Consider the following 15996-nt stretch of genomic DNA (forward strand, 5'->3'; position numbering starts at 1 on the left):
ACTGACATGCAATCTCCTGATGCTTTCTGTGTGACAAATTTTCTCAAAAAAAAAAATATCTTAGGAAAAAAAAGTTACTTCAAACTATTAAAGAATGCTGAAACTGGCCGTTTCAAACTTTTGCTTTTGAGATGTGAAGCAATACATTTGATAAAATACAAACACTGTCTCACTCAGGAGAGCCTGCTGCTGTTAAATCTGTGAGATAAATCTGTATGTTTGGAGGACAGAAGAAAAATGTTGTGTCCAAGATGCTTCAGAATATGTATTCAAAACACTGCATTAGGTACTCAGAGTAAAATTAGCAGAGAACTTTTAATCAGTTGCACCGTGTAGGTGAATATATTCCTGTAAAGACAGATAGATAGAAAGAGAGGGATGGATGTTTTTGCATTTTGAGTCTAATATTGTCTGGCAAACACATTTCATATAACGTAACAAATAATTATGGAAAAGGATCAGGAAGCTTTCATTATAGCAGCAGAACCATAAATCATTCAACTAATTAGAAGTCCATTCTCCTTACTTAAAAGAGCTTTAATTAACACAGTTTTTATGGAAAAAAAAAAAAAAGAGGGGGGGAAAAAAAGAAAAAAAAACCAAACCACCTCCAGGTTTTTAAAAAACTGAGGGGAAAGAAAATGGAAGCAACTTTGCAGTTTCCAGCACATGCATAAATACAATCACTTCACACTTTGACACGGTCGTTTGCTACAGTGTGACCTAAAACTACCTTGACCTCCCTGAAATCAACATTTTTGCATTGAAATGAAACAACAGACATGCTTGTTTTGATGTATGGCTGTGTGACATATTATAAATATTACATCACATAACCACAGAGGATGTCAATCAATAAAGAATTTCTTCAGACAGCACTAAATGAACCATGGGTTCTTGCCTCTGAATGGCTCCTTTAACATACTACTTTTGCTTAAATGATTAATAGGAGACATATTGTCAGAAAACATACTTAAAGTGAAAAACAGTAAACTGTAGAAATATCATTCATTTTTTAAGCTATTCTCTAGTGCAAATGTCACATAAATTTACATAGAGACAGCACTATTAGACTCTCACAGGCTGGAGAGCAGGCACACCTTCCACTTAAGTGTGAAAGCAATGGGAAAATATTCTATTAAAGCTAGGCTGCTCTACGTCATCAAAACCAAAATGCTACAGCTAAGCTGAAGTCAAGAGTTTAATCACTAGAAGGTGAAACTCTTTATGCTAAGGGTAACCTAGAAATCCTTCTCCCAAATTTGGAACAAAGAGAAATGTACATGTACACCTGGGACAGCTGTGCTCCTGTTTCAACCTAGAGCAGGCATGAGCAATAACTGGTGCATCAAATTCATACCACTTCCCAATAAACCCGCTTTTAGTCTCCACCACTTTGTATTGTTTTATCCTAACTCCTACAGCAGAGTTTGGATTACATGAAGATAAAATCAGAGGTTTGTTACATAACTCTGGATACTGTGGGTGATCTGCTAATAAAAACTAAGCTCAGGCTCTGCAAGGTCAGCAGCGTGGTGACCAGTGCCGCTTGGCTCTGACTTGCCTCAGCCAACATGAAAAATGCCAGCACACAGAGACTGAAATCTTTGATCATATCTGAGCAAGGAAAAAGAAAATCAAATTACTTTTGTTCTTGTTTCTTGTTGGTTTGTTTTGTGGTTTGTTTGTGGGTTTGTTGTTTGTTGGTTGTTTTTTTTTTTAATAATCAGTGTCTCACCTAAATGTTATAGCTGTGAAGATTATGTCACTTCAGCAGACGTTCTGTAAGTTTTAGATCTATACTCACAGTCATAGTCAGTCACAAGTATTTTTATTTTTTTAAAAAATAGACGTTGTAATCTTTAGCAACATTTCAGTTGGACATACAGTATTTTATCAGGCTTCCATATTAATTTCCAGGTGACCTTGTGTGTAATCTAGCTAATTAAAATTACATTCTAGAGACAGTTTGGGCTTTTTTATTTTAAACTGAACACTAACTGCTGTGAGTAAAGCAGCGTGATATAGGAGTCCTTTCTTTCTGTGATCTTTAACAGTGCCTTGATAACTACAGTAGAAAAAACTCATAACCATAATCAAACGTTAGCAAAAGACAATGCAACTGGCTGAGTGTAGTGATTTATTTATTTTTTTAATTGACTATCACCATTTGCACAGGTGAACGTTGCCTTACCTTGGCCTTCATGAACAAAAGGCTGTAAGTAAGCACGCATGAGCATCCACATTGAAGAAATCCTGTGCACACCTGCTCAACTCAAACATGTGCTGTACAGCACCAAAATGTTTCCTGAAACAGGGCTGCTCAGAGTGATCTCGCTGAAACGGGGTGACTCAAATCCCCAGGTGTTTCATGGCAGAAGATGCCACAATGTTTTCAGAATAGAGTAGGTGTTTGAGAGTCTGAGTTGGTTTTGGTTCAACATTTTCTTGGTAATAAAACAAAACTGACATACATTATTGTATCTACAAGTGAAAACACTAACCTGTACCTCTGGTAGTCATCTTCATCCTTTTCTTTGCAGACCAGTTCATTTGGGCAAGCCATGTTTCCAAGTAAACTGAGATACCGTAGTGACGGCGCAACTTCAGCCAAATGGTCCAAAAGGCTTTCCAATTCTGTTATGTGTCAAAGGTTGTGAGTTAAGGATTCAATGACATTAATGAAAAAAAGCATTTAGAGTTGCATCACTGCTGATTTAAACGTACATTTCAATAACTGACAATCAAATTTAGTATGGCATTCGGGAGAATGTCACATTAATTGTTCCAAGGGCAAACAGGGATAAATTCAGTCAGTTTTTTGGCAAGGAATGAAAGAATTCGGCTGTTTTGTCATTCTTTTCTCCTCCTTTCTTTCCTAGGTGGTTCACTACAAAACATTAAAACTTTGACAAAATGATGGATGCTGTGTGGTAAAATGGCTAGCAATTGCTGGAGCCATGAAACTTTTCCAGCACGGAAACAAACAGTTAGTTTCACAGCACATTCATCACTAATATATTCAGTCCACTGGAAAATGAGTTTAAAATAGAAAAAAAAAAAAAAAAGAAAAGAAAAAAAATAAGTCAAACCACAACAACCCACTTTCGCTCCCAGCATACAAATGCTTTGAGTGTGACAGCAACATATTTGTAATTACTCAATTAGTATATGTCAATTAATGCTTCACTAAGTGCAACTTAAAGACTTCGGTGTATTTTATGTAGGAAGCTTTAAAGTCCTGTAAAGCATAATGTTTTTCATTAAAACAGCATTATATATGGGTATTCATGAGGCTTTTTACCTTAACTATACTCCTCAGAACATAAATAATGATGATACACCTTTGATACCATAAACTACATTAAAACAAACAAGCAAATAAAGGTTAAACTATCTTTTAACCACTTCAATATTGGAAACCACAGCTTAGGTTTAAGCATAAAAACAATAATCAACCATTTTCACCCTGTCAATTGGTCAAATAAAGCAAATTATTTTATTAAAGTATAGCGTGACAGTCTCTAAGACTCAAACTATACATTCTTATTTAATTCAATTTGCATGCAAAGAAAAAAGCGTGATTCTCAAAAAGGATGCCACACATATGCATGCAAAAAGTTTTCAATGTTTAAAAACTGACTGATTTAAACAATAGTAATAATTATTCAAAACCATTAAAGGGCATTTTCATTCCTCTGTTTTTATCCACTCTTGCTGTTAGAGACCACAACTATTGTTTTAAATCCTCAGTTCACTTGTGTTGCTATTATTTATACTTGATTTATGTGTTTCTGTTATCTTTGTTATTTTTAGCTGATGGAATTTACTTTATTTCTTCACCCCAATATCTTAAGGGCAACAGAAGCAATAGAGAACAGAAAGAGCAGCTTCATTGTTAAAAATGCGGTCTTCCTTTTGTAAGCCTGAAGTTTTATTATATTTCCAAACACATACGAAGATCATGCTGACAATTATTGATTTTAATATATTAAAATCAATGTATCTACATAGATAATGTTCCGTCCTGTAAGGTCTGAGGAATCTTACTCAAATATTTTGTTGGAGTGAGAAAAACCAGAGTTTGAGATCAGTTCTATGAATTAATTAAAAAGCTAAAAATGCTAATTTTTACTTTGGCAAAGCCACCTTATGGAATGCTATATGCCACTAAATAATCAACCAGACCCTAAGAAAAATTGTCTTTCTGTAGCACCACAAGATATAAATCTTCCTTGTTAGCCAGGATGAATTCCCAACCAAAATTTGGTGCTAATTCTCATCTTCTCATATCTGGCCCCCAAGCTCATACATAAACCTTTTCATGGCTCTTTCAGGTAGTCTGTGATTGTGATGGGAAGGTCACAGCCTTTTTCCACACATGTCCAAGTGCAAGGCTGTTTAAAAATTTCCTAAAACAGTTAAGAGAAGGGCTTGAATCTGGCACCCATCCTCAGCCAGGAGAAACACACAATTTCTTGCAGGATTGCTTAAGTTGCATAAAGGTTCCCCGAGAAAAACAGTTTATTATTACAAAAGACAGTTATTTCCATAACAACAGTCACACACAGGAGGTTAGCTATTACAAGGCTTAAATTGCTTCTGGCCATTTCTTATCGGAAGGAAAAAAATAAAGAAATCCACCAAAACACCAAACCCCAATCATTTTGCTTCCTCTATGGAGTAAACATGCAGAATTTTTGCTTGTCAATTCAGCAGGCATTTTTCTGGGCTAGCAGCTTTTCTCCCCAACAATTTGCTGAATGGGGAGGTATTCTGACTCCCATCTGAGCATGCATATTTAGGGGCAAATATCAAAATATTCATAGATATGTAATGACAAAGAACAGTGTGTCAGCTTAGATCTGCAGAACATGTAAGACTATTTATCAAAGTGGTATGGAAAGCAAAAGGGAGAGACACCAAATTCACCAAGAGTTTTGGGTAAATAACAGTACCTGATAATCTGCACCTCAAAAAGCTGAATCTCCTCAAATTTGCCAATCAGTATCTCGAATCTAAACCCTGAGCAAAATTATCTCACAAGGATAACTGGGAATCACACACAGGCTTCTTTCCACACAGTGCTGTGTGAGACTCCCTAGATCTCTTTATCATTTACTCATGTCCCTCTACTGAAACAGACAGTTAGCATCCTAGTGTTATTTTAATTTCACCTGCAACAGAAACATGTGCACAGGACAAACATCAAGAATCTGATAGAATCACCTCAGAAGTAGAAGGTCACTAGTTCACAGAAAAGTCACAGCTCTGCAGGCTTGGACAGCCCAAAAATAAAACACCAGCAGCACCCAAGAAGAAACCAATGATATGATAGTCAACTGCTTAGACCAGAATCAGCAGTTACATGACAAATAAAATAAATTACCTGTTCTTTAGGACTTCAACAATCTTTTCTGATTCTCCTTAAATACAAAACAAAACAAAATGCAAGGTACCAATGATTTTTACAAGAAGCCCCATCCACCTGCCATCACAGTTATTCTTTACAAAGCACGTAGGAAAAAATAAAAGATATCCTGTTCAAATTCTCACAATTAAGCTTTTCACAGAGATGAGTCATAAGTCGTGGTGCCCTTCCAGGGAACTGTTTCATTAATCAGCATGACCTCAGGGCAGCTCTCAATCCATTCCCCACCCAGCCTGTATTGATACTGGGAGTTGCCCCGACCCAGGTGCAGGACACTGCACTTGGCCTTGTTGAACATCGTGAGGCTTGCTAGGGCCCACCTCTCAAGCCTGTCAAGGTCCCCCCAGATGGCGTCCCTTCTCTCCAGCATGGGCACTGCAGCACACAGCTTGGTGTTGTCAGCAAACTTGCTGAGGGTGCACTAGATCTCACTATCCATGTTGCCCACAAAGATGTTAAACAGGGTCAGTTCCAACATTGACCCCTGAGGAGCACCAGTCATCACTGGCCTCCACTTGGACACTGAGCTGTTGACTACAACTCTTCAAGTGAGACCATCCATCCACTTCCTTATCCACCAAGGGGTCCACCCATCAAATTCCTGTCTCTATTAATACCTCTCTTTTGAACAGACATTGACTAAACCAGAAGTTTGTAACAACAATAATTTAAAACTCTTCAGCTCTTTAGCTCACAAGCTACAACATTAATTCTCAGCAATTATACAGCAACGGTCCCCTCCAAAAATGCAACCTGGCCTCCATGAATCATTAACACAAACATACCAGACATACTTCAGTATTTCATCCCATCAAAAGACTATACTGACTTCTTGTACTATTTCTAGTTTTAGATTAGGGAAATGTTTACAAGAACTGGGTATCTCTCATACACAGATTAACTTTTTTAGGCGTCTTCATTATGTTACACATATGTATACCACACATGCATATTTACAGTAAACTTATCAACCACATAAATAAGCACAAGCAGACAAAACCATGTCACCATATTTTTTGTTCAGAAAAACAAGCACTACCAGCAAAACTGAGACATTAGCAATAGAATTACTTGGAAAATATAGTACTATGTGGGTCCAGTTAAGCTGCACAATAATATTTTTTTTGCAAGTTTTATGTAACCAAAAATATCCTACAAATAAGTATGTTCTGACTTGTCTATTTTCACTCACTATCTAGTACTCAATATCAGAGTTTTTGAGGTTCTCCAGAAGTCATAAAGAACAAGAAAAAGCCCAAGGCAAATTAGGCAGTTCCCTTCTCTGGCTAAGAATTAACTATATGCAAGCTCGTAACATATTTGTTTGTTAGTTTTGTAGCCTGGATTAAAATTCTTGTGCTAGTCAGGACTACAGCTCCCTATAAACCCTTCAAAGATTAGTTCCATGGTATACAAGACCACGACCAAGGAAGGATTGGTGTGATTCAAAGTTAAATTGCCCCCAGGGAATATTACATTTCAACAAGGTCAAAGTTGTAAACTGTGAGTGGATAGTATAATGCCACTTCGCTTAGCCAGTTTTAGGAGACCCTTACAAGCAGGGACAGCCATTTTGATGCTGTGTTTTGTGACAGCTAGCACAGCAAAAAGACCATTCTGTTACACCTCTGAGAGGCTGTGTGGATTCACACAGAAACTACTGGATGATGTCTCACGTGTTCTACTATTCTAGACCTCTGTATTCTGAAGAGTCTCTTTAGCTATGTCTTCTCACTAGTCCCTCCAGCATATTTCCAGCGCACAGACACTGCATGAATCCTTTACAGAGAGTAATACATCGGTCCAGCTGCTTTAAGTGCTGAGGACTGATGCTGGTCATCCTCAAACCCCACAGTTTCCTTTCTCAACAGTAAACCTGGTATAACCATATTCGTGGTTGTTCTTCAGGGACAACTGCTGGTCAGACCTATGCAGAAACACAACTTCTGCTGACAGTTTCTAAATTAAATCTGTCTATATAACTCTATGCAAATGCTATGCTAACATATAACTGTTCAAGCAAACTAACCTATCCCACCGCTCAATTAGTTTTTGCATATAGTTTCAAGTATGGAAAAGAACCTGGGATTTCTTTCCGTAACCTTTCTCTCTGCCGCAGATCTTTTTACTAGTCACACAGTCAAATATATTGCCTTTATAAGAAAAGTCACCACACTTGTTCTCTGTCTCAGTGCTTTCCCAGTTGCTCCACCATTTTCCTTCAAAAAGCTTGTGCTTAGTCTTTCCAAAGTTTCGGCCACCCCACTTCCCCAAAAGAGTTGAAGGAGACATTTTCATGTTAATGACTTTCTGTGACTACAGCTTTTCAGGAGTCTTTGGAAGCAAAGAGACAAAGTAAGGAGCAGTCAGTTTTACATTCAAAATATTTCTGAAACATGTACATAGAGAATATCAGAAGTATCACAGAGAACTCCAGACTGCCATGCACTAAGACCCAAAACTGTAATTCAAGTCTTCTCCCCACTAACCATGTCATGCAGATGCTGCAATCAAACCTAACATTAAAACAGCTGGATAGCACTTCTACCAGTGTCATAAATGAGCAAGGTACCTATATTTATTCCCATTTGAAACATTTGCCTCAATTAAATTTATTACAAACACGATGTAGCAATCACAAGCTATTCCATAGGCAAATACCCTTGAAGCAGAAGTTACCAATTCTCCTCTGAAAGCAGTGTGAAAAGATCTTTGCCACCTGAACGCTTTTCCATTAGAATGTGCTAGGTCTTCAGGGTTGGATAACCACAGAAATAGCCTGCAATATGCAAGTATACATCTTCCCCCTTCTCTATGTGCAATAGGATGTCACGCACAGTCATTTGTATGCCAGGTTCTGGCCTGAAACCCTATCTGGTAGGGAGATCAGGCCTTGAGATAAGGACTTGTTCACTGACTTTAAAACCATTTCCCTCAAGAAAGAAAAGGTGCAGCACAGGTGGTAATTAACCAAACATAATGAATACTTGGGGAAAACAAAACAAAACAAAACAAAAAAACTCCTGTTCTGCCTACCGGAGCATTAGTATTCGCTGTGTAGCTGGAGTTGCCAGTGCTTTTAAGGGTATTTCAAAAAGCTCATGGTTCCAAGGCTGCAGATTTGAAGATAGGCTTTCAATGTTGTTAGGTATATCAACATGAGAAAAAGAAGAAATGTTTCTATTCCTCCAATCAAATTGTGTTTCTGGTTCTCCAGAGAAGATCAACCTGAAAACATATGTCCTTTCTTTCAAAGTTTGGTTTTTTGTTTGGATTTTTTTTTAAACAGTATTCTGCCCAGATGTTCAAGCTTCCCAAAACAACAGAAGGACAATCAAGAATAAAGCAGCAGCTCACTGTTTTCTAAAAAGTTCCGACATCTGCAGTTGAACTGGTCCAAGCACTGCTGTAGAACAGGGTAAGGAATCACCTGGACTGAAGACTACCTCCCTCTTCCATAGATGCTCGGCATCAGGCATTCACATTAATTTTTACTTTAGGTACACTTTAATCTAGAAGAAAGATTTTTGGCTCATGAGGTACTGCCGTTCTCTAACAAGCCACATCCATAACTGTGGCATGCGGAGCTCAGAAGTGTATGCAGGAAACTGCTGTACTATTTCAGCTTAGATCTTTGTTTAGTGAAGATAGGGAGCTGTACATAATAGGAGACAATTTATGCCTTTAACATATTAATTCAATCTAAACATCAAGTCCTCAGCACTTAACTTAATGGATACTGGTCAGACTGGGACTTCTAGGTCTTCAGACACTTCAGAATAATGCAGGAACAAGCACAAAGGCAAAGTAAATTACAACTTAAAGTTTGGGGTTAAACAAATCTGTAACTGTTAGGCATTATGATGAGACCACTGTAACGACAGATTATACCACAAGTACTTATTGGTAGATTCTTCAGTTGAGGTACTCAAATCATGCTGTTTTCAAAGACTCAAGAACATGTAATCCTCAGATCTGAACCACACTGATAACTCTTCTTGCCATAAGTAATGCATATACCATTATGGGCATTCTGCCCAGCTCTAGATTTCCCACTGTGTGGTGTCAAATATTTTGGTTTTCCCCTAACCCATTCCAGCTTAGACCTAGATTCAATGTCTGCATTCTACACCTACATTCTACACCTACATTCAACACCTTCATTCTGTATCAACTTTGCTATCAGTTCTTCAGAAGTATACAGAATGTATGTATGTTGAATGGACTGGACTAAGAAATGGGGGGGGGGGGGGGTGTTCTGCAGAGAATCACAGATCTGTTTTTTTATCAGAGGTGTCTATTTTGAAGTGAAGCAGTGAACTAATGAGTTCAAATGAGGCAGATGCTAATTTTCAGCATACAGTTATATATATTTGACAAACTATCACTGCTGCCCTTTTGAGTAATTGTAACAAATACTAAAAACATTGAAATGTAAAGGAAGGTGAAATGTCTATATCGCATAGTCTTGCTGTAACACCAGCCATAACCAGCACAGCAAAAAGCCATGAAGCCTCATGCTGCTATCACGGAGAGGAATTAACCTATTCAGAAGTTTCACGAGTCTTAGTATCTTGTGAACACACTTATAAGGAGAAATGAGGCTTCCTGTTACAACCATAGGTGACTGCAGTCATGAGTCCTCCCCCGAAACCAACTTCCTACCTACCACGCATCCATCTTAGCCTGGAGTGCTTTCTGCCATCTGTGGTGGCTGGTAGAGAAACGAAGATCTTTCCCAAAGTAAATCAGACTTGTGTAAAAACAAGCATACTCTACACCTAAAAAAAGCATGTTAGAGACATGCAATCCGACACAGCACAACGTTGATAACTATCCTTTATATAATTCAGCTATATAGACTGCACTTCAAAATATTTTTAATGGATTACTCATTACAGAAAAGACTTTAAAGGAGTAATATTTGAATTTTCTTCTTCCATTTCTAGTAGAAAAACTGGTAGTGAAGAAAAAAAAAATTTAGATCATTCTTCAAAGTATTTACCTGATTTAGAGATTAGCTTTCACATTTCCACACTGTATCCAGACATTGTGTTAGGAGGGCCCAAACGTTATTTACACATGCAACGCCAGACAATAAGTGAACCATGTAAAAGGAGTGGAAAGCTCTTATCAGAACTAACAAAACAGGATCTTGGAACAAATGAAGCCAAAATAAAAGGAGTGAAATAGCAAAGTGTAAAGTAATATTGAGACACCCAGGAAAGCTCTTCTGTGAATTTAACAAAGTTTACATTTCTTCCAGTTTTCACAGGGGTCTGTTTGGCTTTTTGTTTGTTTTCATCTCTCCCTCTCTCCATATGTATATAGTTATGTGTACACATATAATTTTTAATTTAATACAAAAACCTGGTAATATTCCACCAATTGAAGTTTTGTTTTAGATCAGTTTTCTTTGTTCAACTGTGTCCTTTCCGTAATGCTACTGTCATACTAAACCTTCCTTCCTGTAATGTATTTCCTTATTCTATTAAATGTACATTTTTACTTAAACATTTTTCAATTAATTCTATGGAGAAATCATTAATTAAAAGAAATGTTTCAAGTCCAAGCGACACCTTTTTCAAAAATTGTATCCACAATGAAGAGAGGAATCTGGTAGGTCTCTGTGCTTCTCAAGACTGCTGTATCTTCCCTACAAGAGATCACTACTCCTTAGGGCTCAAAACATTAATGACAGACAGCGGTTATTTTTCCTTCTCTGAGCAGTTAGTATACATCAGGTGTTTTACAAGCATTTCTTCAACTCCTCTATTACATTATTGGCAGCACACTACAAAACGTTTACATTATTTTTACAACCTGGGTAGCTCAATACCCTCAAAGCTTGAACTTCAAAGTTTTAAGACTGAATTAAAAAATCCCAGGATAGATCAGATCCTTCTTATTATGTTATCATTGACTTTGAGAGCTTATTCACTTGACAATAGTATTTTAAGTATGTCTGTGAGACCAGCAGAAACTCTTTAAAGAATACTACTAACAGGATAATTTTCTCCCCGCCTTCTATTTTTGTTCACCAGGTTCTTATTCAATAGACCTGTCCTCCTTTTGGTAAGCACAACGGACACCCTTGACACCTCCCAGAGAATAAATACACTAATGTGCTTTTGGGTCTTATGGCCAGATTTACATTTCATGCTTTGTAGAAGGAGATGCGCTGCACCAGGCATGCCACCACCCACAGCATCAGCAAAGATGTTCTTGTACATTCTTCATCAAAGTATGCCCAGTTCAGATTATACCATGGCAGCAAGCAATAAAACCAGCCACTCAAATAAAACCCAGAGAAGCCTGGCATTAACCAGAAATCTAGCGAAATACCTAGTACAGCAATGAGTGTTGCTGCTCGGGAGACACTCTTGGCAAATTTCCAGGGCCCCCAGAATAAAAGTTACTCTGCTGATTTTTATTTATTTATAGAGTCAAAAATAAGTGCAGAAATCGTAGAACCTGCAGTTATTTTTATTCTACTCAGTAGGAGGATTTTGCTTTAGTAGGAGGTAAATTGCTCTCTGTTTACATTGTCTGTAATAAAAGCCTGCAGTTGAGCAGCCCTGTCCTCACACGGCAATTACAAAGAGAGGGCTTGCATGCTCTGTGCTCTATGACTCTGCAGGCCTCGGCTGGCCTTGTGGCCACGCTTTGATCGCCCTTCATTTCTGTAAAACCATATATTCTGCATCTTCAAATCTCCACAAGGGTCAAAGTATGGGAAAATTATTTAATAATCGAGTCCATGCCCAGCCCTTGCAGATAATTAGTTTTTACAGACCATTACTATAAGCTTACAGGCTGGGGGCTCTGATTCAGCAGAGTACTTAGGCAAATGCTGAAATATTTGTTCTGGATAAACTTAAGCAGGCACTAACTTCAGGCATACGGAGAAGTGACTGACTGATTACGAATGGATTTAACCATCCATCTAAAAACTTTAATGTATTAAGACCTTGATTTGGACAGCATTTTATATGAATTTATAAAGAGTTGCTTTCACAGCTGTGCTGCACAGCAGCTACCAAATTGTGCGTATTACCAGCTTCATTAAAATACAGAAAGGTATTGCATTTCCTGGTTGGGTTTTTTTTATTATTATTATTTTTACTTTAACGTCGTAAGAGCTATTTAAAATACAAAAACTTCGTAGCATTTCACTGCACTCTCTATTCCACTAGAGGTCAGCCTGCAACAGAACCCCAGCAAACACAGGCTCTGCTGCACACTGCTAGCACTGACATTATTTTCTTTCTCTATTTTATCTATTAGAAAGATTTCTGCAGAGCCATAACTTAGATCTCTCACTAAAATGGAGCAACAGGAAGATATAATGGTGCATTTCATTTATGAATGACCTATAATAAATTACTATGAAGTATTCCAGGTGCCAAACGAGAGAATGCTTTGTCTGCACATGAACTATATTTCACATACCTTAATTTGGCTGACACATAAAACTCATTTGACATTTTGCAGGTATTTCTTTGAAAGGATATTTGGTTCTTGTTGAGCATTAAGGTGTGGAGGTGGGGTAACCTGGGTAACAGAAGGTCATTTCCGAGTAGATTGTTGTCCAAGATCAGCTCCTCCAAGTAACTGAACGTTTTCAGTCCTTCTAGTGACCTGCAAACGACAAAGGCAACAGGAAAAATGATACTCCACTAAATCAGGGAGGCCATTATGAGCTGAAATAAATATTTTAACCTTCCCTTTCAGGAGTGGGAATAGTTTTGGTTTGGGCCTGTCAGAAGAGTGAATGACAAGCATTAGTGGCAAGGGGAGTGCTGGCACTGCAACACATCCTTCACATGCTGGCAGGATGAAGGATGGGGGTCACTTAGTGAGTAGCCAGGATCCAAAACAAAAGGCTTCAGATATGGGGCCTGCAGGATGAATTTGTCAATGTCTTGTGCCTTCAGGCACCCAGCCTCGCCTGACCCTAACCTCCATTCCCAAGATAAATAACTCTGTCACAGTTCACCTTCATTCCCTGGACACAAATTTAAGTTGTCATCCATCATTTCTGCCAAGAAATATCATACCCCGCTAACAATAATAAATACAACTTCAAGTATCATTTCTTAGCAGTTACCTTACATGCAATAATAGGAAATGAAGAAGAGATATATTTTTTCCTTTTTATTAACCACTTAATTTGCTTCTTGAGTCCCTGCAAACAAAATAAAATGTTCTCTACAAAATAAAATGCAGAATTACTCCAGACAGAAAAGGCATTTGCTTTCTTTTTGGAACTTACTGTCCCACTGTCAAGCCACAGGGTCAGACTGCAGAGAGCAGTTCTTTAAAAAGGAGCATTTCACAACATGAAAGTGCGGATGATGGTTTGTAAACAAACAAGATTCTGGAGGTATTCATTCCTCTGATAGCAAAGTACGGGGCAGGGGAAGGGGGGGTGAACAAAACTAAAAACACTTTTGTACCTTGTTAAGGCATCTTTTCCAAACTTGATTCTTAATGCTTGCACATTCCAACAGGAAAAAAAAACCAACATACCCACACATTAATCAACTAAGACACATGGTATACAGAGCATACGCACAGACACGCATTCACAGCTCATTCACCTACCAGACACCTAAAGATATGCTGAGATTGCATGACTTGACAGCTGATCTACTATGCCTACCAGTGGGAAGATCATCACTGTATCTCCTGGCTGTTTTATAAAATGTGATGAATAAGGGAGATGCAATCTATACTATTTATTCAGTTTCCAATGACATTTAGACTGAGGGGATTTCCTCACCCTCCCCCCACACCCAGTTTTTGGCAAAGATCAAAACTCAGCCAAGGTCCCTGTATAGAGAGTTCTACAGGCACCACTACTGGACGAAAAAACCAAATATTATTAGAAAGCATACGGATTTTGAATTAGGCAATTTAACATTCATCTGTCCAACAACAAAAAAAAATAAATAAATACTGCTTTTGTAGATACAACTTACTGACCACTTACAAATCACAGTTAGAGGGTTCAAACAACCAAAAGAAATCAAGTCAGTGACCTTTACGCTGTGTACTGTACACTAAACTATGAATATTCAAGTAACATTTGCACAACACCGGAATGGGGTATTTCAGTGCAAGGACTCCCAAGCTCTCACACTCTGTGACTCAGTGCTCTGAAAGGGAGGTACAACTATTACCAGTGCCATTTTGATGCTGGGCAGCCAGACCTGAAGAAAATTGGTCATGCCTACACACTAAGGTATATCTACAGCATTACGGGGCACTGAGACTACCATTTCTGAAGCTGAAAGCACAAAACCCTCTATTATAAACATTGTACTGAAACAACCACCACAGTAAGAGTTGCACTTTTTGCACTTGCCTTTAATGAGCTGTTTCAGAAAAACTCGACCCAGCCTACATAAACTGTACACAGTTCAGAGCCGTGCTGGCATGCTGCGTTAAGGCAGCTATTTCAGCAAAGGGTCGCAACAAACTTGGTTTTGCCAAAGTCAAGATTAGAAAAGAGATCAGCAAACGTTTCAGACAGTGCTTTCCCCCCAAGTACCTTTAAAAGGCAAATTAACTCAGAGGAAGTAGCAGTGAGTTTATCAATTGTTATGAGTTTTCATTTCAGTTTATTTGACAAACCTAGTTTAGCAAATTCCCCTTAAATACTCTTTATTATATAAATAGTGGATTATTTCCAAGCCTCACATTTCAATGTAAGACTTTGACTTGCCAAAGGAGTTCAGAGAAGGCCACCTCCTTGTCAACACCACAGAGCCTTATGGGATGTTAATAGGTCCTTTGTGAAAAAACATTGCTTGGGCTCTGGTCAGTGTCAGCATCAAAATACACATTGTTCCTGAGTTATGTTATGCAAATATAATACTCTCATCATGAGAATCAGCAAATGGTTGGCAACTGGCAAGGAGAAGAAAGCGCATATCCAAAACTGCTGCAGGGGAGGCATAAAACAAAATGACAAGCCATGAAGTAGGACAAAAGGCCTTGAAACACTAGAGGGAGTTGCCTATTGAAACAGCCTTTCTTTCACAAGCCTGGGCTGAACACAAGGGTACTAGTTTCATAGATAGGCAGAGAAAATTGTGTGCAAATCTCCTTACACCTGTCTGGTTTTGGTAATTTTTGCCATGTAATGTTATTAGCTGCTCAGTTAAAAAGGAGCCGTGTTACACAGGGGGTTGCTTATTAATTGTTGTTTTCATGTCATCAGAGCAGTGTGCACTTGGTGATTTAATCACCTAAATTCGGAGACCTGGGAGATTGGAGGGGTTGCCACCGTACAGAGAGCGGGTGTAGCCATTAACATAAATTTACATCCCTATGTTATTTTGCTATTCACGGAATTCTCATTTTTTCATCTTAAACAGAAGAAAAAAACTAGCACCAAAACAAAATTGGTAAGACAGTTAGTAAAGAAACAAAAAAAGGAAAAAAAATGTGTTCGCTATCATTCAGTGATACCAGCTACTAAATTCAAGGCAACAGTCTCTACCATCATAACATATAAGGAAATATTGCCCAGCAGTCATACTCCACAATTTAAAACC

The 15996-nt window shown here is 38.1% G+C and overlaps 1 protein-coding gene across 1 annotated transcript in view; it reads right to left on the minus strand.

The window, feature by feature from the left end:
• Positions 1-15996, minus strand: part of LRMDA (leucine rich melanocyte differentiation associated) — a 679994-nt gene that overhangs the window by 292579 nt on the left and 371419 nt on the right. The window contains exons 3-4 of the mRNA XM_040606395.1: positions 12946-13072; positions 2505-2644 (exon numbers count right to left, since the gene is read on the minus strand). Of these exons, the coding sequence (XP_040462329.1) occupies positions 2505-2644; positions 12946-13072 (267 nt within the window). The remainder of the gene's footprint in view (positions 1-2504; positions 2645-12945; positions 13073-15996) is intronic.

Source organism: Falco naumanni, chromosome 9 (assembly GCF_017639655.2).
Source record: "Falco naumanni isolate bFalNau1 chromosome 9, bFalNau1.pat, whole genome shotgun sequence".
NCBI lineage: Eukaryota > Metazoa > Chordata > Aves > Falconiformes > Falconidae > Falco > Falco naumanni.